This window comes from Tursiops truncatus, chromosome 14, assembly GCF_011762595.2.
Source record: "Tursiops truncatus isolate mTurTru1 chromosome 14, mTurTru1.mat.Y, whole genome shotgun sequence".
Lineage (NCBI taxonomy): Eukaryota > Metazoa > Chordata > Mammalia > Artiodactyla > Delphinidae > Tursiops > Tursiops truncatus.
Genome location: NC_047047.1, coordinates 8918622 through 8936257, shown reverse-complemented (window position 1 = coordinate 8936257; position 17636 = coordinate 8918622). Strand labels below are relative to the sequence as shown.

At 42.1% G+C, this 17636-nt stretch overlaps 1 protein-coding gene across 10 annotated transcripts in view; it reads right to left on the bottom strand.

Annotated features, from left to right (window-relative positions):
• The window catches only part of KANSL3 (KAT8 regulatory NSL complex subunit 3), a 41355-nt gene that overhangs the window by 20151 nt on the left and 3568 nt on the right, over positions 1 to 17636 (bottom strand). For 9 of the 10 annotated variants that reach the window (XM_073791087.1, XM_019931117.3, XM_073791085.1 and 6 more), the window contains 3 exons: positions 16717 to 16887; positions 6538 to 6628; positions 6207 to 6392 (listed from right to left, as the gene is read on the bottom strand). In XM_073791087.1, coding sequence (XP_073647188.1) covers positions 6207 to 6392; positions 6538 to 6628; positions 16717 to 16887 — 448 coding nt within the window. Of the gene's footprint in view, positions 1 to 6206; positions 6393 to 6537; positions 6629 to 13289; positions 13355 to 16716; positions 16888 to 17636 lie in introns of those variants that run through there. The other variant, XM_019931121.3, reaches the window with a different exon arrangement.

Here is a 17636-nt window from a genome sequence, read left to right as displayed (position 1 = left end):
CAAAAGACAAATTCACTCTCAATAATAGTCAAAAAGTGGACACAACATTAAGGCATATACAAGGAAGTGGTTAAGCAAATTATCTACATAATTAGATATTATGGATTAATTTTAAATATTTAAAACAATTTGTAATAACATAGGGAAATAATTTGCTAAAACGTTAAAGGTAAAACAGAATATATAAAAATTATCTCTACTCAGAAAAAATACTACAAGAAAATATGCCAAAAGGTTAATAATGAACTTTATGGAGTTATGAATTTTTTTTCCTTTTCAGACATCTGTGTTTTCTGAATTTCCTCAGTGAACACCAGTTGATTTTATAAATTAAAAACAAAACTCTGCACTTACTTCTAGAATACTGCCTTCAAACTGTGGTGTGTTAAAAAAATATGTTATTGTGCCCCAAATAATATATCCTACTATACTGTGTATACAGCTGACCCTTGAACAACACGGGGTTGGATGCCAACCCCCCATTCAGTCGAAAAGCTGTGTATAACTTTACAGTTGGCCCTACGTATCAGTGGTTCCACATTACACCATTATGATTTACCAAAAATGTGACCTCACAGATGTGTAAATATAGGTTTCAGACATGCTGATGCTTACACTGAGAAGAATTATCTGTGTGAATCCCATACTACCCACAAGAGGTCAAAATGACCTAGGGGAAAGGAAAGATTTTTAACTGCTAGAGGTAGTTTTCAGAAAAATAAACTTTTTGAGAAACTGGAGAATAAAAACTACTACAGTGATGCAGGCTGTAAAAGTTCAGTCCATAGCTAACATCGTACTCAACAGTGAAAACCTGAAAGCTTTTCCTCTAAGATCAGGAACAAGACAAGGATGCCCACTCACACCACTTTTATTCAGCATAGTATTGGAAGTCCAAGCTAGAACGATTAGGCAAGAAAAAGAAAGGAAAGGCATCCTTTCCGCTAGATTTAGAAAGAAGTAAAACTCACTATTTGTGGATGACATCATATTATATAGAGCAAACCCTAGACTCCACCAAAAACAACCATTAGAATAAACGAATTCAGTGAAGTTGCAGGATACAAAATCAATATACAAAAATCTGCTGCTTTTCTATACACTAATAGAGAAAGTAAGAAAACTTTCTCATTTACAACAGCATCAAAAAGAATAAAATACCTAGGATTAAATTTAACCAAGGAGGTGAAAGACCTGTACACTGAAATCTATAAGACATTAATGAAAGAAACTAAGACACAAATAAATGGAAAGATATTCTGTGCTCACAGACTGGAAAAAGTAATATTGTTAAAATGTCCATACCACCCAAAGCAATCTACTGTACAAATTCAATGCAATCCCTATCAAAATTCCAGTGGCATTTTTCACAGAAATAGAACAAACAATCCTAAAATTTGTATGGAACCACAAAAGACCCTGAATAGCCAAAGCAATCTTGAGAACAAAGAACAAGGCTGGAGGCATCATGCTTCTTGATTTCAAACTATTTTACAAAGTTATAGTAATCAAAACAGCATGGCATCGGCATAAAAACAGAATCACAGATGAATGGAACAGAATAGAGAGCCTAGAAATAAATGCATGCATATATGGTCAATTAATTTACAACAAAGGAGCCAAGAACTTACAGTGGGGAAAGGACAGTCTCTTCAATAAATGGTGTTGGGAAAACTGAACAGCTACATGCAAAAGAATGAAACTGGACCACTGTATTACATCATACACAAAAATTAACTCAGAAAGGATTAAAGACTTGAATGAAGATCTGAAACCATAAAACTCCTAGAAGAAAACATAGGCAGTAAGCTCTTTGACATTAGTCTTGGCAATGATTTTTTGGATCTGACACCAAAAGTAAAGGCAGCAAAAGCAAAAATAAACAAGTGGGACTACAAACTAAAAAGCTTCTGCATAGCAAAGGAAAACATCAACAAAATGAAAAAGCAATCTATTGAATGGGAGAAAATATTTGCAAATCATGTAGCTGATAAGGGGTTAATATTCAAAACATATGAAGAACTCATGCAACTCAACATCAACAAAATAAACAATCTGGTTAAAAAATGGGCAGATCTGAATAGACATTTTTCCAAAGAAGATACACAGATGACCAACAGGTACACGAAAAGATGCTCAACATTATTAATCATAAGGGAAATACAAATCAAAACCAAAATGAGATATCATCTCACACCTGTTAGAATGGCTATTATCAAAAACACAAGCATTAACAAATTTTGGCAAGGATGTGGAGAAAAGGGAACCCCTGTGCACGTTGGTGAGAATGTAAATTGGTGCAGCTACTACAAAAATCAGTAAGGATGTTCCTCAAAAAATGAAAAACAGAACTATCATATGATCCAGCAATTCCACTTCTGTGTATTTATCTGAAGAAAACAACAATAACTCAAAAAGATATATACACCCCCATGTTCACTGCAGCATTAAGTACAATAGGCAAGCTATGGAAACAACCTAAGTGTCCACTGATGGATGATGGATAAAGAAAATGTGGCATATGTATATACGCCACGTTTTCTACACACACACACACACACACACACACACACACATACGAATATTATTCAGCCATAAAAAAGAAGGAAATCTTGCCATTTGCGAAAACATGGATGGACCCTGAGGGCACTGTGCTAAGTGAAGTTAAGTCAGACAGGGAAACATAAATACCGTATGATCTCACTTGTATGTGGAATCTAAAGAAAAACAAACGAAACAAAAAACCAAACTCATAGATACAAAGAACAGACTGGTGGTTGCCAGAGGGAGGGGGTGGAGGACAGTGAAATGGGTAAAAGGGATCAAAAAGTACAAAATAAATTAAGCCATGGAATGTAACGTACAGCATGGTGACTACAGTTAATAACACTGTATTCCAGATTTGAAAGTTGCTAAGAGAGTAGATCTTAAAAATTCTCATCATAAGAAAAAAAAAATGTTTGTAACTATGTGTGGTGACGTATGTTAACTAGACTTATTGTGGTGATCATCTAGCAATACATACAAATATCAAGTCATTATACTGTATACTTGAAACTAATATAATGCTATATGTCAATTATACTTCAATTAAAATAAAAAATGCAAAGATAGGACAAGAAGATAAGCTGTTCCAGGCAATGATAAGCAAGGACAGTGATCCTAATTTTGAAAGAGCAAGACTAAAAAGGTTTCTGTACAAGAAATGAGGGGAGGGACTTCCCTGGTGGCGCAGTGCTTAAGAATCCGCCTGCCAATGCAGGGGACTCGGGATAGAGCCCTGGTCCGGGAAGATCCCATATACCGCTGAGCAACTAGGCCCGTGCACCACAACTACTGAAGCCCACACGCCTAGAGCCCGTGCTCCGCAACAAGAGAAGCCACCGCAATGAGAAGCCCGCGCACCGCAACGAAGAGTAGCTCCTGCTCACTGCAACTAGAGAAAGCCTGCGCGCAGCAATGAAGACCCAATGCAGCCAAAAATAAATAAATAAATAAATTTTATAAAACAAAAGAAATGAGGGGAATATAACCATGCGACTTTCTCAGTTTAATTCAGGAAACAAATGTTTACGCAACCCAACACTGCTGTTACAAGACACCAGCCTAGTGCTTACTGCGAAGGAATTTAATCTACAAGGGTTAATGAAGACAAGCACACAAACAACAAAAGAGGAGGAGCTGATAAGTGCCATAAAGAAAAATAAGCCTCACACTATGATTCAAACCATCTAACAGAAAAGACGGAAGCAAGCAGGCAATTTTCATCTGAAGATGCAGCATGTGAAGTGAGATGCACTCTGAAGAATTCTAACAGAAGACGGGGGAAAGCCTTCTAATCAGAGACACCAGATATAAGCAAGAAAGAACAGGGCTTATTCTGGGCACAGATAGCCTGAAGTCGAGAATTTGGGCAAGGAAGTAGGAGGACGAGGACATAAGGCTAGTAACAAAGGCTAGGGCCCAACTGCAAAGGATCTTCACCCTAAACTGGCCATTTCTTGTAACTTACTTTGTCACTGTGAGCCACTCAACACCTTGAGGTAGAGGATCTGACTGAATTAGACTTTAAAAGCTTTTATCTGGCAGTAATAAGAGTACACCTCTCAAATGACAAAGCCTTGAAACTCACTTTCTGTAAATAAGAATACTTAGAAATAATTAATCAATAACCAACTTCTCTGCTTGGAGCCAGGCAGACCAAGCATCCCTGGTCTGTCCAGCACTGCATCTCTCTCAGCAGACAATGAAGAGGCTAGGGTCTATACCTTCTCTGCTCCCCTTACAATAGGTCTGGTGGTGAAAGTAGCTGGGCCAAGAGCACGATCCCATCCACCTGCATTTTCATCCAGCAGGAACATTAGAAGTTGTGGGAAACAACCTAAGTATTTGCTGTGAATCTGAGAGTCGTAGGAACATAAGAGCCTGAAGGGAGACGAACCATTGAGAGCAGAGCCTCAAGTGGACAGCGGCTCACAGTCTGGGACCCTGCTGACTGTGTGTCCTCTGCCATTCCAGCTAACCTACACCATGACCTAGAAGCAGGGCCGGGCAGCATGCACTGTGCACACCTGTGGAGTCCCGCCAGTGGTCCATCATGCTCAATAAACCTGAACACCACTTCATTCACATGGGAACATCCAGACAGTGACTTCAGTGGGGGAGCAGGGCAAACTTCTTTACGAGGGAAATGACCTCCAAGGCATACTGGCCGTGCAATGTAAGGCAGAGAAGTGGGCTCTGGGCACTACTAATACTCATCCCTCAGGGGATATTCACCAATGCCGTACTCTTCCCATAGGCAGAATGCTGTGGAGAACATTTAAAATGCCTGAAATACTCACAAGCCACTGTTCTCGGCCAGGGGCCTGTCGTGGCTCCACACCCACCCTGTGCCCATGCCTGCCCCCTATTCACCTCCTGGGCCAGGGTCTCCACTGCAGAGGGGCAGCACAGGGGGAATTCTGGGACTATCTTTTCTTTTGTCTCTTTCTCCACTAGAAAATAAGCTCCATCAGAGTAGACAGCATTTCTGTCTTGCTCATCCCAGCGCCTGGCACATTATAGGCACAAAATAGTTGAATGTATAAATTAATGTCAAATTTCCTACCATGCATTTCATTAACGCATCTGGTCCTGAGTTTTGTTTTATTTCCACACTAAGCCAGTCTTCTTTTGCTTTCAAACAAACTCGGCAACCTTCAAGTAACAAACAGGCAGGAAACAATAAGTCTGGAAATTGGGGGAATATGGCTGGGGAAAGCTGTTGGCCAGGTAAATTATAGCAACAAAGCAGGCCAGCTTCCTGCAAAGGAGAAGAAAACCACTTTAAAAAAAAAGGTGAAGAACTGAAGTAATCCAAGTTGCCTGAGGCCATTCTGTATTGGAGCAAAACACTAAAAATGATGGTACCACTTATAAATCATTAACAGTTACTGTGGGTTTCCTATGTGCCGAACTTTGCGGCAAGCATTCTATCTCGATTAATGAATTTTCACAAAAATCCTAGATAGGTATTAGTATCAGCCATTTTTTTAGAGATGAGGAAATTGAGACACTAATCCAAGACTACACAGCTAATTAGTAATCAAGATGAGATCAGCCAGGCAGTCTGCCCCCAGAACCTGTACTCCAATCACACCGAACACAGCCCAGTGCAGTAACTGCAACCAAAATAAAGTGCAATCATGAAGAAAAACAGTGTAACTTTGTGCAATACCGTCTAAGTAAGAAAGCAGGGAAAGTTAACGATACGCTTTATAAAGAGTGACTGAAGTGAAAGTGTTGCCACCGAAGGCTCATCATGATGAGGAGAGACCGAGGCATCACATCACGGCGCCCCCTGCTCCGGAACACCTCCCCACGCGCACCCCCACACTCTCAGCACCACGGGTCTGCTTCCTGCCCCCCTCTCAACACCCCGCCCTGGTAAACCCCTCATCTTCTCCTTTCTCACCTCACCTCAGACCACAAGCTGCAGGGCTGCAGAGGCTAAACATGTTCTCTGGTTTTCAGGAGGGCTAGAGACATTTACGCCTGGTGAAAACACGAAATGATACCATGTCTCTTATTTTTGATAACAAACCTGTTAGCTTCAGTCATGCCCTCCAGGCCGACCAGGCAATGACCTCGCCCAACCCCACTTCCTGAACCCACAGCGGAGGCTGGCTACCCCAGGACAGGGCAGACGGCAATCACGGCCTCACCTTCCCTTTCAGTGTCTGCAAAGCATCGAGGTAGGCGGCCAGCATGGGCAGACTCAAGGTCTCCACCAGGGTGGTGTGCAGCCACTGGACCAGCTTGGTGTCCCAGCTCACACTCGCCAGAGCTTGCCGCACTCTCCTCGCACACTTGTCCACGGCAACACGGCGCAGCACTGGCTCGTTACAAGCCTGAGAGGTGTAAGTGGGGGGACAAAGTATGAGGGCCACCTCGTTAGCAACGTGAGGTGGGGGTGGGGGGAGCGGGGTGAGGTCAGCTAGCCCGTGAGGCCCAAACTATGGGGAGCCCACGGTGGGCAGGCTTCTAGAGTCTTACCCCTTCGTTGGCCAAGCGGGCAAGCCGATCAGACTGCAGGGCTTTGAGGATCTTGTTGAATAGCTTGTTCTGGGCCATTGTCCAGCCAGTCCTATAAGAGAAACTCTGAGGAATTAAAGTCAAACCCTGGGGATGCTCGCCATGCACGTACACTGTACAAAGAAGATTATGTCATGTTTTTTGTTCCCACTATGAAACAGTATAACTCAAAGTAGCTTAGAACGAAGCTAAAGCACAACACCCAGATTCTGGCCAACCAATGCTGCCAATGAACCACCTCAACATATACTTGTATTAACATACACACTACAAGTCAAAACCAGTCACAAACAGAGTCTTTTTGGTGCGAGCAAAGGTAATTAATTACCTAGTGGCTAATATAATCCATCAGTAAACAGAAGCATGGCACCATTGCACAGACATATTTGAATTTCACAAGTTTAGTATTTCACACAAAAAGGCAGACAGGATGAGAAAGCATTTTAATGTACTAAAACCTCAGACTAAGATAAGAGGCCTATTTAATCAGCTTTAGGAACGAAAATGTAACAAACGAAGTGGCTCTTCTCCCACTCCTTAAGAATCCACCCCTCACTAACCTTTCTCCCTTTTCCATTTTTTTCCCTGTATATCACACAATTAAAAAATTTACTTTTGAATGGTCTGTTCCATATAAGTTAACTCTGTATCATCCCTGCGTATGACCCTGGAAGACACACTTTTACCTTGCTTATGGAAGGCTTTATGGTTCCTCCTCCAGCTCAGCTGTAAACTCCCTGCAATTAGAAACCTGTCCTACTGCTCCTGTCCCCACATAATGACACGCAGCACAGCAGTGTGGAGCTGACTAAAGCCCCCCTCCACCCCACTCCTGGCAATCTTAATTACTCTGATACTCCAACTCTGGCCAGTAATCTTCCTAAAGATACTAAGAGAAAGGTAACAGAAGATACTCAATTGTTTACCAACTCTCCCTGCCATAAAAATAAACTGGTGCTTAAATCTCCTTTAAACAATTTTAGGTGGATGCCAGACCCAAAGGAGAACCTGGAACGAGATCAAGGTAGCGCTCCAAATCAGCAGGGAAAAAGTAAATAGGGCTGTGACAACTACCAGCCACCTGGAAAAAGAAAATCTGGATTCCTACACATCACTCTTTACACCAAAATAAATTGCAAGTGGAATAAAAAGTTAAATAAAAATAAAATGACCAAAGTACTAGGAAAAAACAGTAATTAAAAAAATCTAACTACCTATCTAATCTGTATCTTAGAATGAGTAAAACTTTCTATGTATGACCTAAAACCTAGAAGCCATAAAAAGAAGAAAGATAAATGTAACTACATAAAAATTTCAAATTTCTATAAAGGAAAAAATTAAGTATCATAAATGAAGTCAAAACACAATGAAAAAATAACTACTGTTTCATTAAAATAGAAAAAGCCTCTAGAAAACTATTAAGAAAAAGACAAAACACTCAAAACAAAAACAATGGGCAAAGAACATGAAAAGGCAGTTCATGAAAAGGCAGTCAACCCCCTTGGGCCTTCCCTGGTGGTCCAGTGGCTAAGAATCTGCCTTCCAATGCAGGGGATGTAGGTTCGATCCCTGGTCGGGGAAATAAGATCCCACGTGCCATGGGGCAACTAAGCCTGTGCTCTAGAGCCTGCGCGCCACCAACTACAGAACCCACACGCTGCAACTACTGAGCCCACACGCTCTAGAGCCTGTGTGCCACAACTAGAGAGAAGTCCACACACCACAACGAAGAACCTGGTGCTGCAGCTAAGACCCGATGCCAAATAAATAAATAAATAAATATTAATAAGTAAATGTAGGGACTTCCCTGGTGGTGCAGTGGTTAAGAATCCGCCTGCCAATGCAGGGGACACGGGCTCGAGCCCTGGTCCGGGAAGATCCCATATGCCGCAGAGCAACTACGCCCGTGCACCACAACTACTGAAGCCCGCGCACCTAGAGCCCGTGCTCCGCAACAAAGAAAAGCCACCGCAATGAGAAGCCCAGGCACTGCAACGAAGAGTAGTCCCTGCTCGCCACAACTAGAGAAAGCCCACGCGTAGCAGCGAAGACCCAATGCAGCCAAAAACAAAATAAATCAATTTTTTAAAAAATGTAGTCATAAGAAGTTCAGTAGTACACTGTTGTGTGTTCCAGGGATGTTCCAGATCCCTGGAAACTTTGCTGATGGAAATATAAATTAGTACCGCCTTTTGGAAAACCAATTTTGGAAAAAAATCAATCAAAAACCTAAATCAGATCATGTCACTTGGCTCAAACCCTTCAATCGCCCCATTTCAATCAGCTGAAAGCCCAAGTCCTTGCAATGGGCTGTCTGGACCCCCCCTGCCTCTCCAACCTCATCCTCCATGACTGTTCCCAGCTTACTGTGCTTCCCCACATTGCCCCCTCCCTTTATCTCCCCCATGCACATCCAGCATGCTCTCACAGCACAGACTGGGCCCTAACCATCCATTCCCCTTACCTGAAACAATGGCTCCCCCTCCAATCTCCAGGTCCTCGTTCAAATGTCACCTACTGAGGCTTTCCCTGACTCACCTGTACTTAAAACTGCCGACACCTCACTCCCACCCTGGGATTCCCTATCCCCCCTTCCAGCCATACCACCACCTCACATTGTATCCATTTTATTTATTTGCTTGGTTTGTCCTCCTCTGCTAGAATGTAAAGGCCAAGATGGCCGAGATTGTTGTCCATTTTAAGTGCTACATCCCCAGCACATAAAGCAGTGTCTGACACAGAGTAGGGACTTGAACATCTGCTGAATAAAGAAACAGATGAATTGTGTGCATACTACGTTCTAAATCCTGTAAATAGTGGAGTACAAATTCAAACCCTCTCACTCCCTACCACAGAAGCGCCTGGGTCCTGAGCAGCAGAGGAACACGGATACACCATGTGGGCCAACTGTAAATTGAGCCCTTCACTATACAGGGTGCCTGAACCGCAAGGAAGTTGCTTCAAACAACTTCAGCAATCTCCATTTCTCTTACTTTATAACAGACTAGCACCTTTGCCATCATAACCCACCAACCAGACACCCTCTTTTCTACAGGTCATCTCTCTAACAACATGGCCCAGTAAACATGCAGGTGGAAGGCAAATTACCCTTTGTTATGCACACTGCACAGTTATCCCATTATCCTTTCCTTCTGTAAAATAAAATCTCCACCTACCACGTCTCCAGTTTGACAACTTACCACAGTTACACAGTCCCGGAGAACACTAGCTACGAGCCAGGAGCTGGCTGTGTGCCCTCAGTCTCCTTGACTGTAAAAGAGATGGACTAGATGATCTTCACGGTTCCTTCTAACAGTAAAAAGCTCAGGTAGCTATGACTACTGATGGGAGCAAGCTGAAGTCCAGGATCACAGAATTCTTCAGGGGTACCCTCTACCTGTAGTAGCTTTGTTGCCAAAGCTCAATCCGCCTTAACCTCCAAAGCCTCCCATCCTTTTATAACCCCTTGTGGCATACTAGAAGCAGTCTTAGGTTTCCTGGAATCGTTCTTTTTCTTATTTTCCCATAGCTCTCTTGGCTTAATTTCTGCTACTTCATTAGGATTTGGTCAGTTTTTGTTGTGCCTTGATATTCAGAGAGATTCTGGATTTGGGAGGTAGGGGAGTAGAAGCTTTTACTCCAAGTTGGGACTCAGGATACTTTGGGACCAGGAAGGTTTGTGGGAACCAGCACCTTCCAGCCCACTGGCTCATAATCTCATTTTCCTTCACATTATTTAAATGTACGACACACTAACATGAGTAGCATGTCTCATATGTATAGTGATTCTTGGATGGGCTTGGGGATTTGGTGGTGGTGGGAGGAGACAGAGGATGTCCACAAGTGGTTATAAAAAGCTCTCTGGGGCTTCCCTGGTGGCGCAGTGGTTGAGAGTCCACCTGCCGATGCAGGGGACATGGGTTCGTGCCCCGGTCCGGGAAGATCCCACATGCCGCGGAGCGGCTGGGCCCGTGAGCCATGGCCGCTGAGCCTGTGCGTCCGGAGCCTGTGCTCTGCAGCGGGAGAGGCCACAACAGTGAGAGGCCCGTGTACCGTTAAAAAAAAAAAAAAAAGCTCTCTGGAGATACATGGATATTTCCATTTTAATAAACTTCTTTGCTTTTAATGGCTGGCTCTACCCTACTGGTTGGCATTTAGGTTGTGTCCCTTTTATTGCTATTATAAACAGTCACAGTGACCATCCCTCCTCTCCCCAATACACTCAAACACACATCTATTCTATCCATATCTTTACACGGTTGTGCAAGTATCTCTGAAGGATAAATCTCTTGAAGTGGAAATGAAAGATGTGTTAAAATTTTTGAATTTCAGTTCTGTGAAAATAATATGTATAAAGAACCTGCGACATCTTGAAAGCAGTATTATACTGCAGCCTTACCCCCAGCAGCAATGCTCAGTGATAATCAAACAGGTTAAACAATGAATACAATTTCTTCATGTTCAACAATCTCTTGACCTTTCTCAAAGCCCATTGATCATGTTGCAAACCTTAATCCCAAGGACAGAGAATGAGGTATAATTTTTATTTATGAGGTACCGACAGTGTTTCCAAAATTATCCTGTTCTTTATTATACAACAGGATGTTTTCTCTATTTGTTTTTCTTACTCTATATTTATCCTGAAACCCGAAATGACAGGAGCAAGGAAAATGATGTGAACAAAATGGGAAGGGGACTACAAGCTATTTAGAAATTACTACCATACACCAATGTCAGCTGAAATTAAATTGAAAAACCACAATGTTGAGAATCTAAAATCCCCAGAAAAAGTTCTTAGGATTGTTGCTGGATATATAACAAAGTGATTCCAAGAACTGAAACATGTTCTCTATATTTTGCCAGTTTCGTGGGAGGCTGGAAAATTAAGTGGGCAGAAAAAAATGATCTAACCCAAGATTAAGAGCATGCAAAAGATATAATTAAGGAAAAATTTAAAAACAGGAGACAGAATTTTAAATACAAGTCTAAACAGTCAAATAGCTGATGGGAACTGTGGTGAGTCAACACGCTCCCCCCACCTAAACCTATTCAATTTTCATGAGTGCAAAAATGCCTTCTCTCCATTGCTTAGATGAGATCAGACACTAATGTTCTCCACGCTCCCACTGAACCCAAATGACATTCTGACTTCTGGCTCCTCTTATCCAAAGCAGCCAAAAAGTCACATCAGTCCCAGAACCTGATATTTTCAAAGGTAATTCTTTCTCTGATACTAATTCAATATTAAAATGTCTAAAGGATTTTTTTTTTTAAACCAGAAGGCAAGCAGAGAGACAGAAAGAACATCAGAGAGAAGAAAAAGGTCACACTTACTTTTTCAGATTATAAAATTCTTTGCTTAAACACCAGGAGAAAGGAAGAGAGGAATGACAGGGACAGAGAGAGGCAGGGAGAGAGGAAGGGAGAGGGAGGGAAAATAAACAACTCCAAGATCTTGAACTCAAAATTTCAAACATCCATCTGAGATTAACACATAGATACATACAATATTGAGAGACATAATTAGAGCAAATTTAGAAAAGAAGAATTTTTTTCAATTGAATTCAGAAGTTCTGATTTCTAAGATAAGACAACCTGCTTTAGGACACTAGATTCTTTTACTGAAATGTTGACAACGTCCTAAAATCCATTTGAGAGCAATGCCCCAAAGTATCATATGTCAGCAGTATTTTGTTAAATGTCTTTGAAAAGCTGTTCATCTAATTAAACTTGGCATTTGACAAACATCTGGGGGAAAAAGCTGGTCCAACTTCTTGGGGGAACATTACTACACCAGCAAATGTATAACATTTTCAAAGGTTCTCCAGGTCACATGATTTTGGCATGCAGACACAAGAACGCAATCTAGACCAGAGGTCGGCAAACTTCTTCTATAACGGACTGGATAGTAAATATTTTAGAGTTTGTGTGTCATATGGTTTCCATCACAGCTATGCAACTCCACAGCTGTAGTGCAAAAGCAGCTACAGACAATACCTAAATGAGTGGGCATGACTGTGTTCCAATAAAACTGTATTTATGGACACAGAAATTTGAATTTCTTGTGTCTTTTTAAAATTTTTTTTCAACCACTTAAAAATGTAAAAACCATTCTTAGCTCATGGGCCATACAAAAATAAGCAATGGGCCGGATTTGGCGCATAGGCCATAGTTTGCCAACCCCTGATCGAGACAATTAAATCAAGAAGAGAGGGATATTAAACTGCTTCATGAAATATCAGGCATTACTAGAGAAACTCAGAGTCAGTTCGGGCTGGGTGGGGGGGCCTTCATTTTCTAAACATAGAAAGTTATCTGAAGGCAGTTGCTACTAAAATAATTCAAGAGGGTGAAATAGGGCACTAAAAAAGAAAATTAAGTTTCTGAATCCACTGATAAGAGAGGTCAGTAATCTCTCTGAGGAAAAACAGATTTCTAGGGAGCTGTCCTATATAGTCCATGAGTTCTTGATGTGGGAAACTGTAATTTTACATGATTTTATACAGGAAGAAAAGAAGCAGCAATTTAACAATCAAATCAAGGGAAAGAATGGCAACAAGATGATTACAATCAAGCAGAGAGAACTAACTGCAACCTCCAAACAGGCTACAGATCCAGAACTTGGGGACAAGGTCATAAAGTGGTGACCTCTGAAATTGAAGTCAGTAAGTACCATCAAATAATGAAATTAACTGTGTGCAAAAGTAACCTACCTGAAGAGATGGTTTGTAAGCCTGTTGCTAATGGGAGAAGGACGCCTCCAAAATCTCATCAGACACTAAAAGACAAATAATCTGAGATAAACTGAGCGCTAATTAATCATATCAATCTGTGGCAATGTCATAACACGGGGATGGAGGTCCACATGGAGAAAGACAAGCCAAAGATTAGAATCTGTCAGTGTTTCTCTGCCGGACTGGGCAGGTGGAGGTGTGCCCTGGCCTAACTCTGTGGGCCCATCTTGCTTCGAGGAAAGATGGGTGCATCCAGCTACCTTGTTGAAGGAGGGCACCTCCTGTGCAGACTGTCCACTCGCCATCCACTGCGCGAACAGAATAGCTTCCCAGATTCTCCTACTGAGAATCAATGCTCTGGGCCAGGCCACCCCAGTGTCTCATCTGCCTTGCAGTTGTATCTCTCCTTATAAATTAAGAAACTGGTATTCATATGTATTATTAAGTCTCTGATGACTTTGGTAAACATGAAGAGTCCCCCCAAACCTTCTGATCATGACCATGGGCGAACTGATTGAAAAATTCATGCAATTCTCCCATGCAGTTTCTGAAACTGCAAACTGAGGACAAGGCAACCAACACCATAAAGGACACATAAGTGTGAGGCCACCTTGTTCAGCCATAACTAACTGGTCTCTCTTTTTACTACCCTTAAAGAGAAGGTATAGTAGTTGAGAACACTGGGCTCCAGAGTCAGACTGTTCGCTTTAAACAAATCCTTGCTCCACTACTTCCTAAGGTTTCTTCAACTCCCTGAGCTCGGTTTCTTCATTTGTAAAACAGAGATGAAGAAGGGATATGCCTAGGAGAGTTGTGAGATTTAAAAGAGAGAATGCATATGAAGCGCTTGGCACAATGCCTGGCACCTAGAAAGCACTCAACAAACGGTAGTTCTTTTTTGTTACTACCATTGTCAGTATTTTTAGTATTATTAACTGTAACAATGGTGATAAACTACTTTCCTGAATTCACTGATTCCGGTAATACTCTAGTAGCTGATCTTCATTCACAGCAGTTTTCCTCTTTATCTGAAGCTCTAGAGAGCATTTCCCCTTCTTAGGGCACAACGTTAATTCCAATTCAAGACCCCGAACAACTTCTGCAAAAGCTCTTCAGCCAAGGTGCAGAACTGCTCCTCCTTCAACAGCTACTATCCTGATCACATAAGCATACCAGCTCAGTCTCATTCCCTGCTTCCAGCCAAACTCATAAACCATGCCAATTAGCCTCAAACTTTCCTACCCTTCCTCCTATCAAATTACTTCTTTTTCTTCCATTATTATAAAGTAAGAGCTCTCCAACATTATGGCAAGTTTACCACTTACCAACCCCTGATATAAAGATCTTAACACTCCCTTAGTAGGTAAATACATATAGAGAGAGCCATGAGGGAAATGCAAATTAAAACCACAATGAGATGTCACTTCATACCCACTAGAACGGTCATAATAAGAAAAAGACAGATTAAAAACAAGTGTTGCCAAAGATGTGGAGAAACTGGAACTCTCATACACCGCTGGTGGGAATGTAAAATGATGTAGCCCTTTTGGAGAACAATCTGAAAATTCCTCACAAGTTAGACAGAGTAATCATATGATCCAGTAATTCCACTCCTAGGTATATATGCAAGAGAAATGAAAACGTATGTCCACACAAAAGCAAGTATATGGGGACTTCCCTGGTGGGCCAGTGGTTAAGAATCCATCTGTCAATGCAGGGGACACAGGTTCGAGCCCTGGTCCAGGAAGATCCCACATGCTGCAGAGCAACTAAGCCCATGCGCCACGACTACTGAGCCTGAGCTCTAGAGCCCTCGAGCCACAACTACTGAGCCCGCATGCCAAGACTACTGAAGCCCGTTTGCCTAGAGCCCGTGCTCCGCAACAAGAGAAGCCAGCACAATGAGAAGCCCGCACACCGCAAAGAAGAGTAGCCCCCGCTCACCACAACTAGAGAAAGCCCGCGGCAGCAACGAAGACCCAACGCAGCCAAAAATAAATAAATAAATACATTTATTTTTTAAAAAACAAGTATATGAACATTCAAAGTGACATTATTCGTAATAGTCAAAAAGTGTTAGCAACCCAAATATCCATCAACAGATGAATGGATAAACAAAATGTGGTACGTCCATACCATAGAATATCATTCAGCATTAAAAGGGAATGAAATATTGACACATGCATCAACATGGATGAATCTTGAAAACATTATGCGAAGTGAAAGAATCCAGTCACAAAAGACCACGTTCTGTAATGATTCCATCTATATAAAATGTTTGCAAAAGGCAAATTTAGAGAGACAGAAAGTAGACTGGTGGTTGCTAGGCGCTGGAGGGGTTGGGAGGAAATGGGAAGTGACTGCTAATGGGTATGGAGTTTCTTTTGGGGTTAAGGAAAATGTTCATCAAATTGACTGTGGGGATGAATATACTAAAAACCACTGATTGTACACATTAAATAGGTGAATTGTATGGTCCGTACATTTTATCCTCATAAAGTTTTATGTAATAAATAAAAGATAAATAAATATCTGCCAAATGAACAACAAATGACCTAAAGAGGAGTGCTGGGTCCCCACGGTGAGTAGGCTGTAAGAGAAAAAACTAGGCAGCAAACTCATCAAAGTGGGGTGAAGTGTTCCCCCAAAACCACAGACTACAAATCTATTTTTTTTTTTTTTTTTTTTTTTTTTTGCGGTACACGGGCCTCTCACTGTCGTGGCCACTCCCATTGTGGAGCACAGGCTCCGGGCGCGCAGGCTCAGCGGCCATAGCTCATGGGTCCAGCCGCTCCGCGGCATGTGGGATCTTCCCGGACCGGGGCATGAACCCGTGTCCCCTGCATCGGCAGGCGGACTCTCAACCCCTGCGCCACCAGGGAAGCCCTACAAATCTATTTTTAAAAGCCACTCAAATCAAACATCTGTTAGCTTTTCGTACGACTCCAGAACGTTTTCACTACCCTAATTACAGACAATGTAAATACAGTGTCATACAAATGGACATTTATTTAACAGGGTTTCTTTGTCTAGCAGTCTGGGTAACTCAGACATACACGTATGTTAGTACATAACATAACATGTACTGTATATGCTAGAGAGCAGGTCATACCTATCAAATTTAACTCATTTATTTGTTCAATCAACATTTACTATATGCCTACTATGTGCCAGGCAATGTCCTAGGTGTCAGGGATGGAAAGATGGCTGAGACACAAGCTCTCCTCCCCAGAAGCTCACCGCACAGCGAGCTGAGAGTTATCATGCAGAGACAGGAGAACGTTCTGACTCGTGTGGCTACAGATGAAATAAGCTCCTAATAAATGTGTTTCAGTGAAAACGATACGCATTTACAGTGCGGTGACTACTAACCCTGGAGTGCCCGGTCTTCTCAGAAGCAGCCTACCTGTTGACGTGCTCCTCCCAGTCCTCCGGAGGGGGAGGTGCATCCGCGTCGGTCCTGGCGAAGATGACATGCCGTTCACACTCATTCATCACGCTGCGTGCCTTCTGATTGTCATAAAGTGGCACAGGGGTTGACGTGACTGTCTCCACATCTATTGGGACATCTGACTCGCTGTAAAGAAGTGAGGAAATAGGACCAGCCACACGTACTTCACACAACACAGGTATTTAACGATCATCTGGTTGCCAAAAATGTCTCTTTAATATAATCAGCTTTTATTTATTTATTTGTTTTGGCTGCGCCGTGCGGCGTCTTAGTTCCCCGATCAGGGATCGAACCCGCGCCTCCTGCATTGGAAGCGGGGAGTCTTAACAACTGGACCGCCAGGTAAGTCCCTAATCAGCTTTAAAGTATGCATAAGCATATTATATCCACAAGAAAATTATGATCCAAAGTCATCTTTCCCACGCTTGTCTAGATCTCTGCCCTCTGACATGCTGGTATGTGCTGGGGGAACACAAAGTTGTTTTAAAATGAACCTATGCAAAAATGACAAAGAGCTATTTTTTTTAAAAGGACAAATATATTCCCTAAGCATATAGCTGATTGCCTAAACGTGCTTTCCAATACAGTAGGTATAAGCCACGTGGAACTATTTAAATTAATAAAAATTAGAGGGAATTCCCTGGTGGTCCAGTGGTTAGGACTCTGCACTTTCACTGCCGAGGGCCTGGGTTCATTTTCTGGTTGGGGAACTAAGATCCTGAAGCTGTGCAGCGTGGCCTAAATAAATAAATAAATAAACAGAATTAAAAATTCAGTTCCTCAGTCACACAAGCCACATTTCAAGTGCTCAACAGACATATCTGCCTAAGGCTACCATGTTGGACAGAACAGATATAGAACATTTCTATCACTAC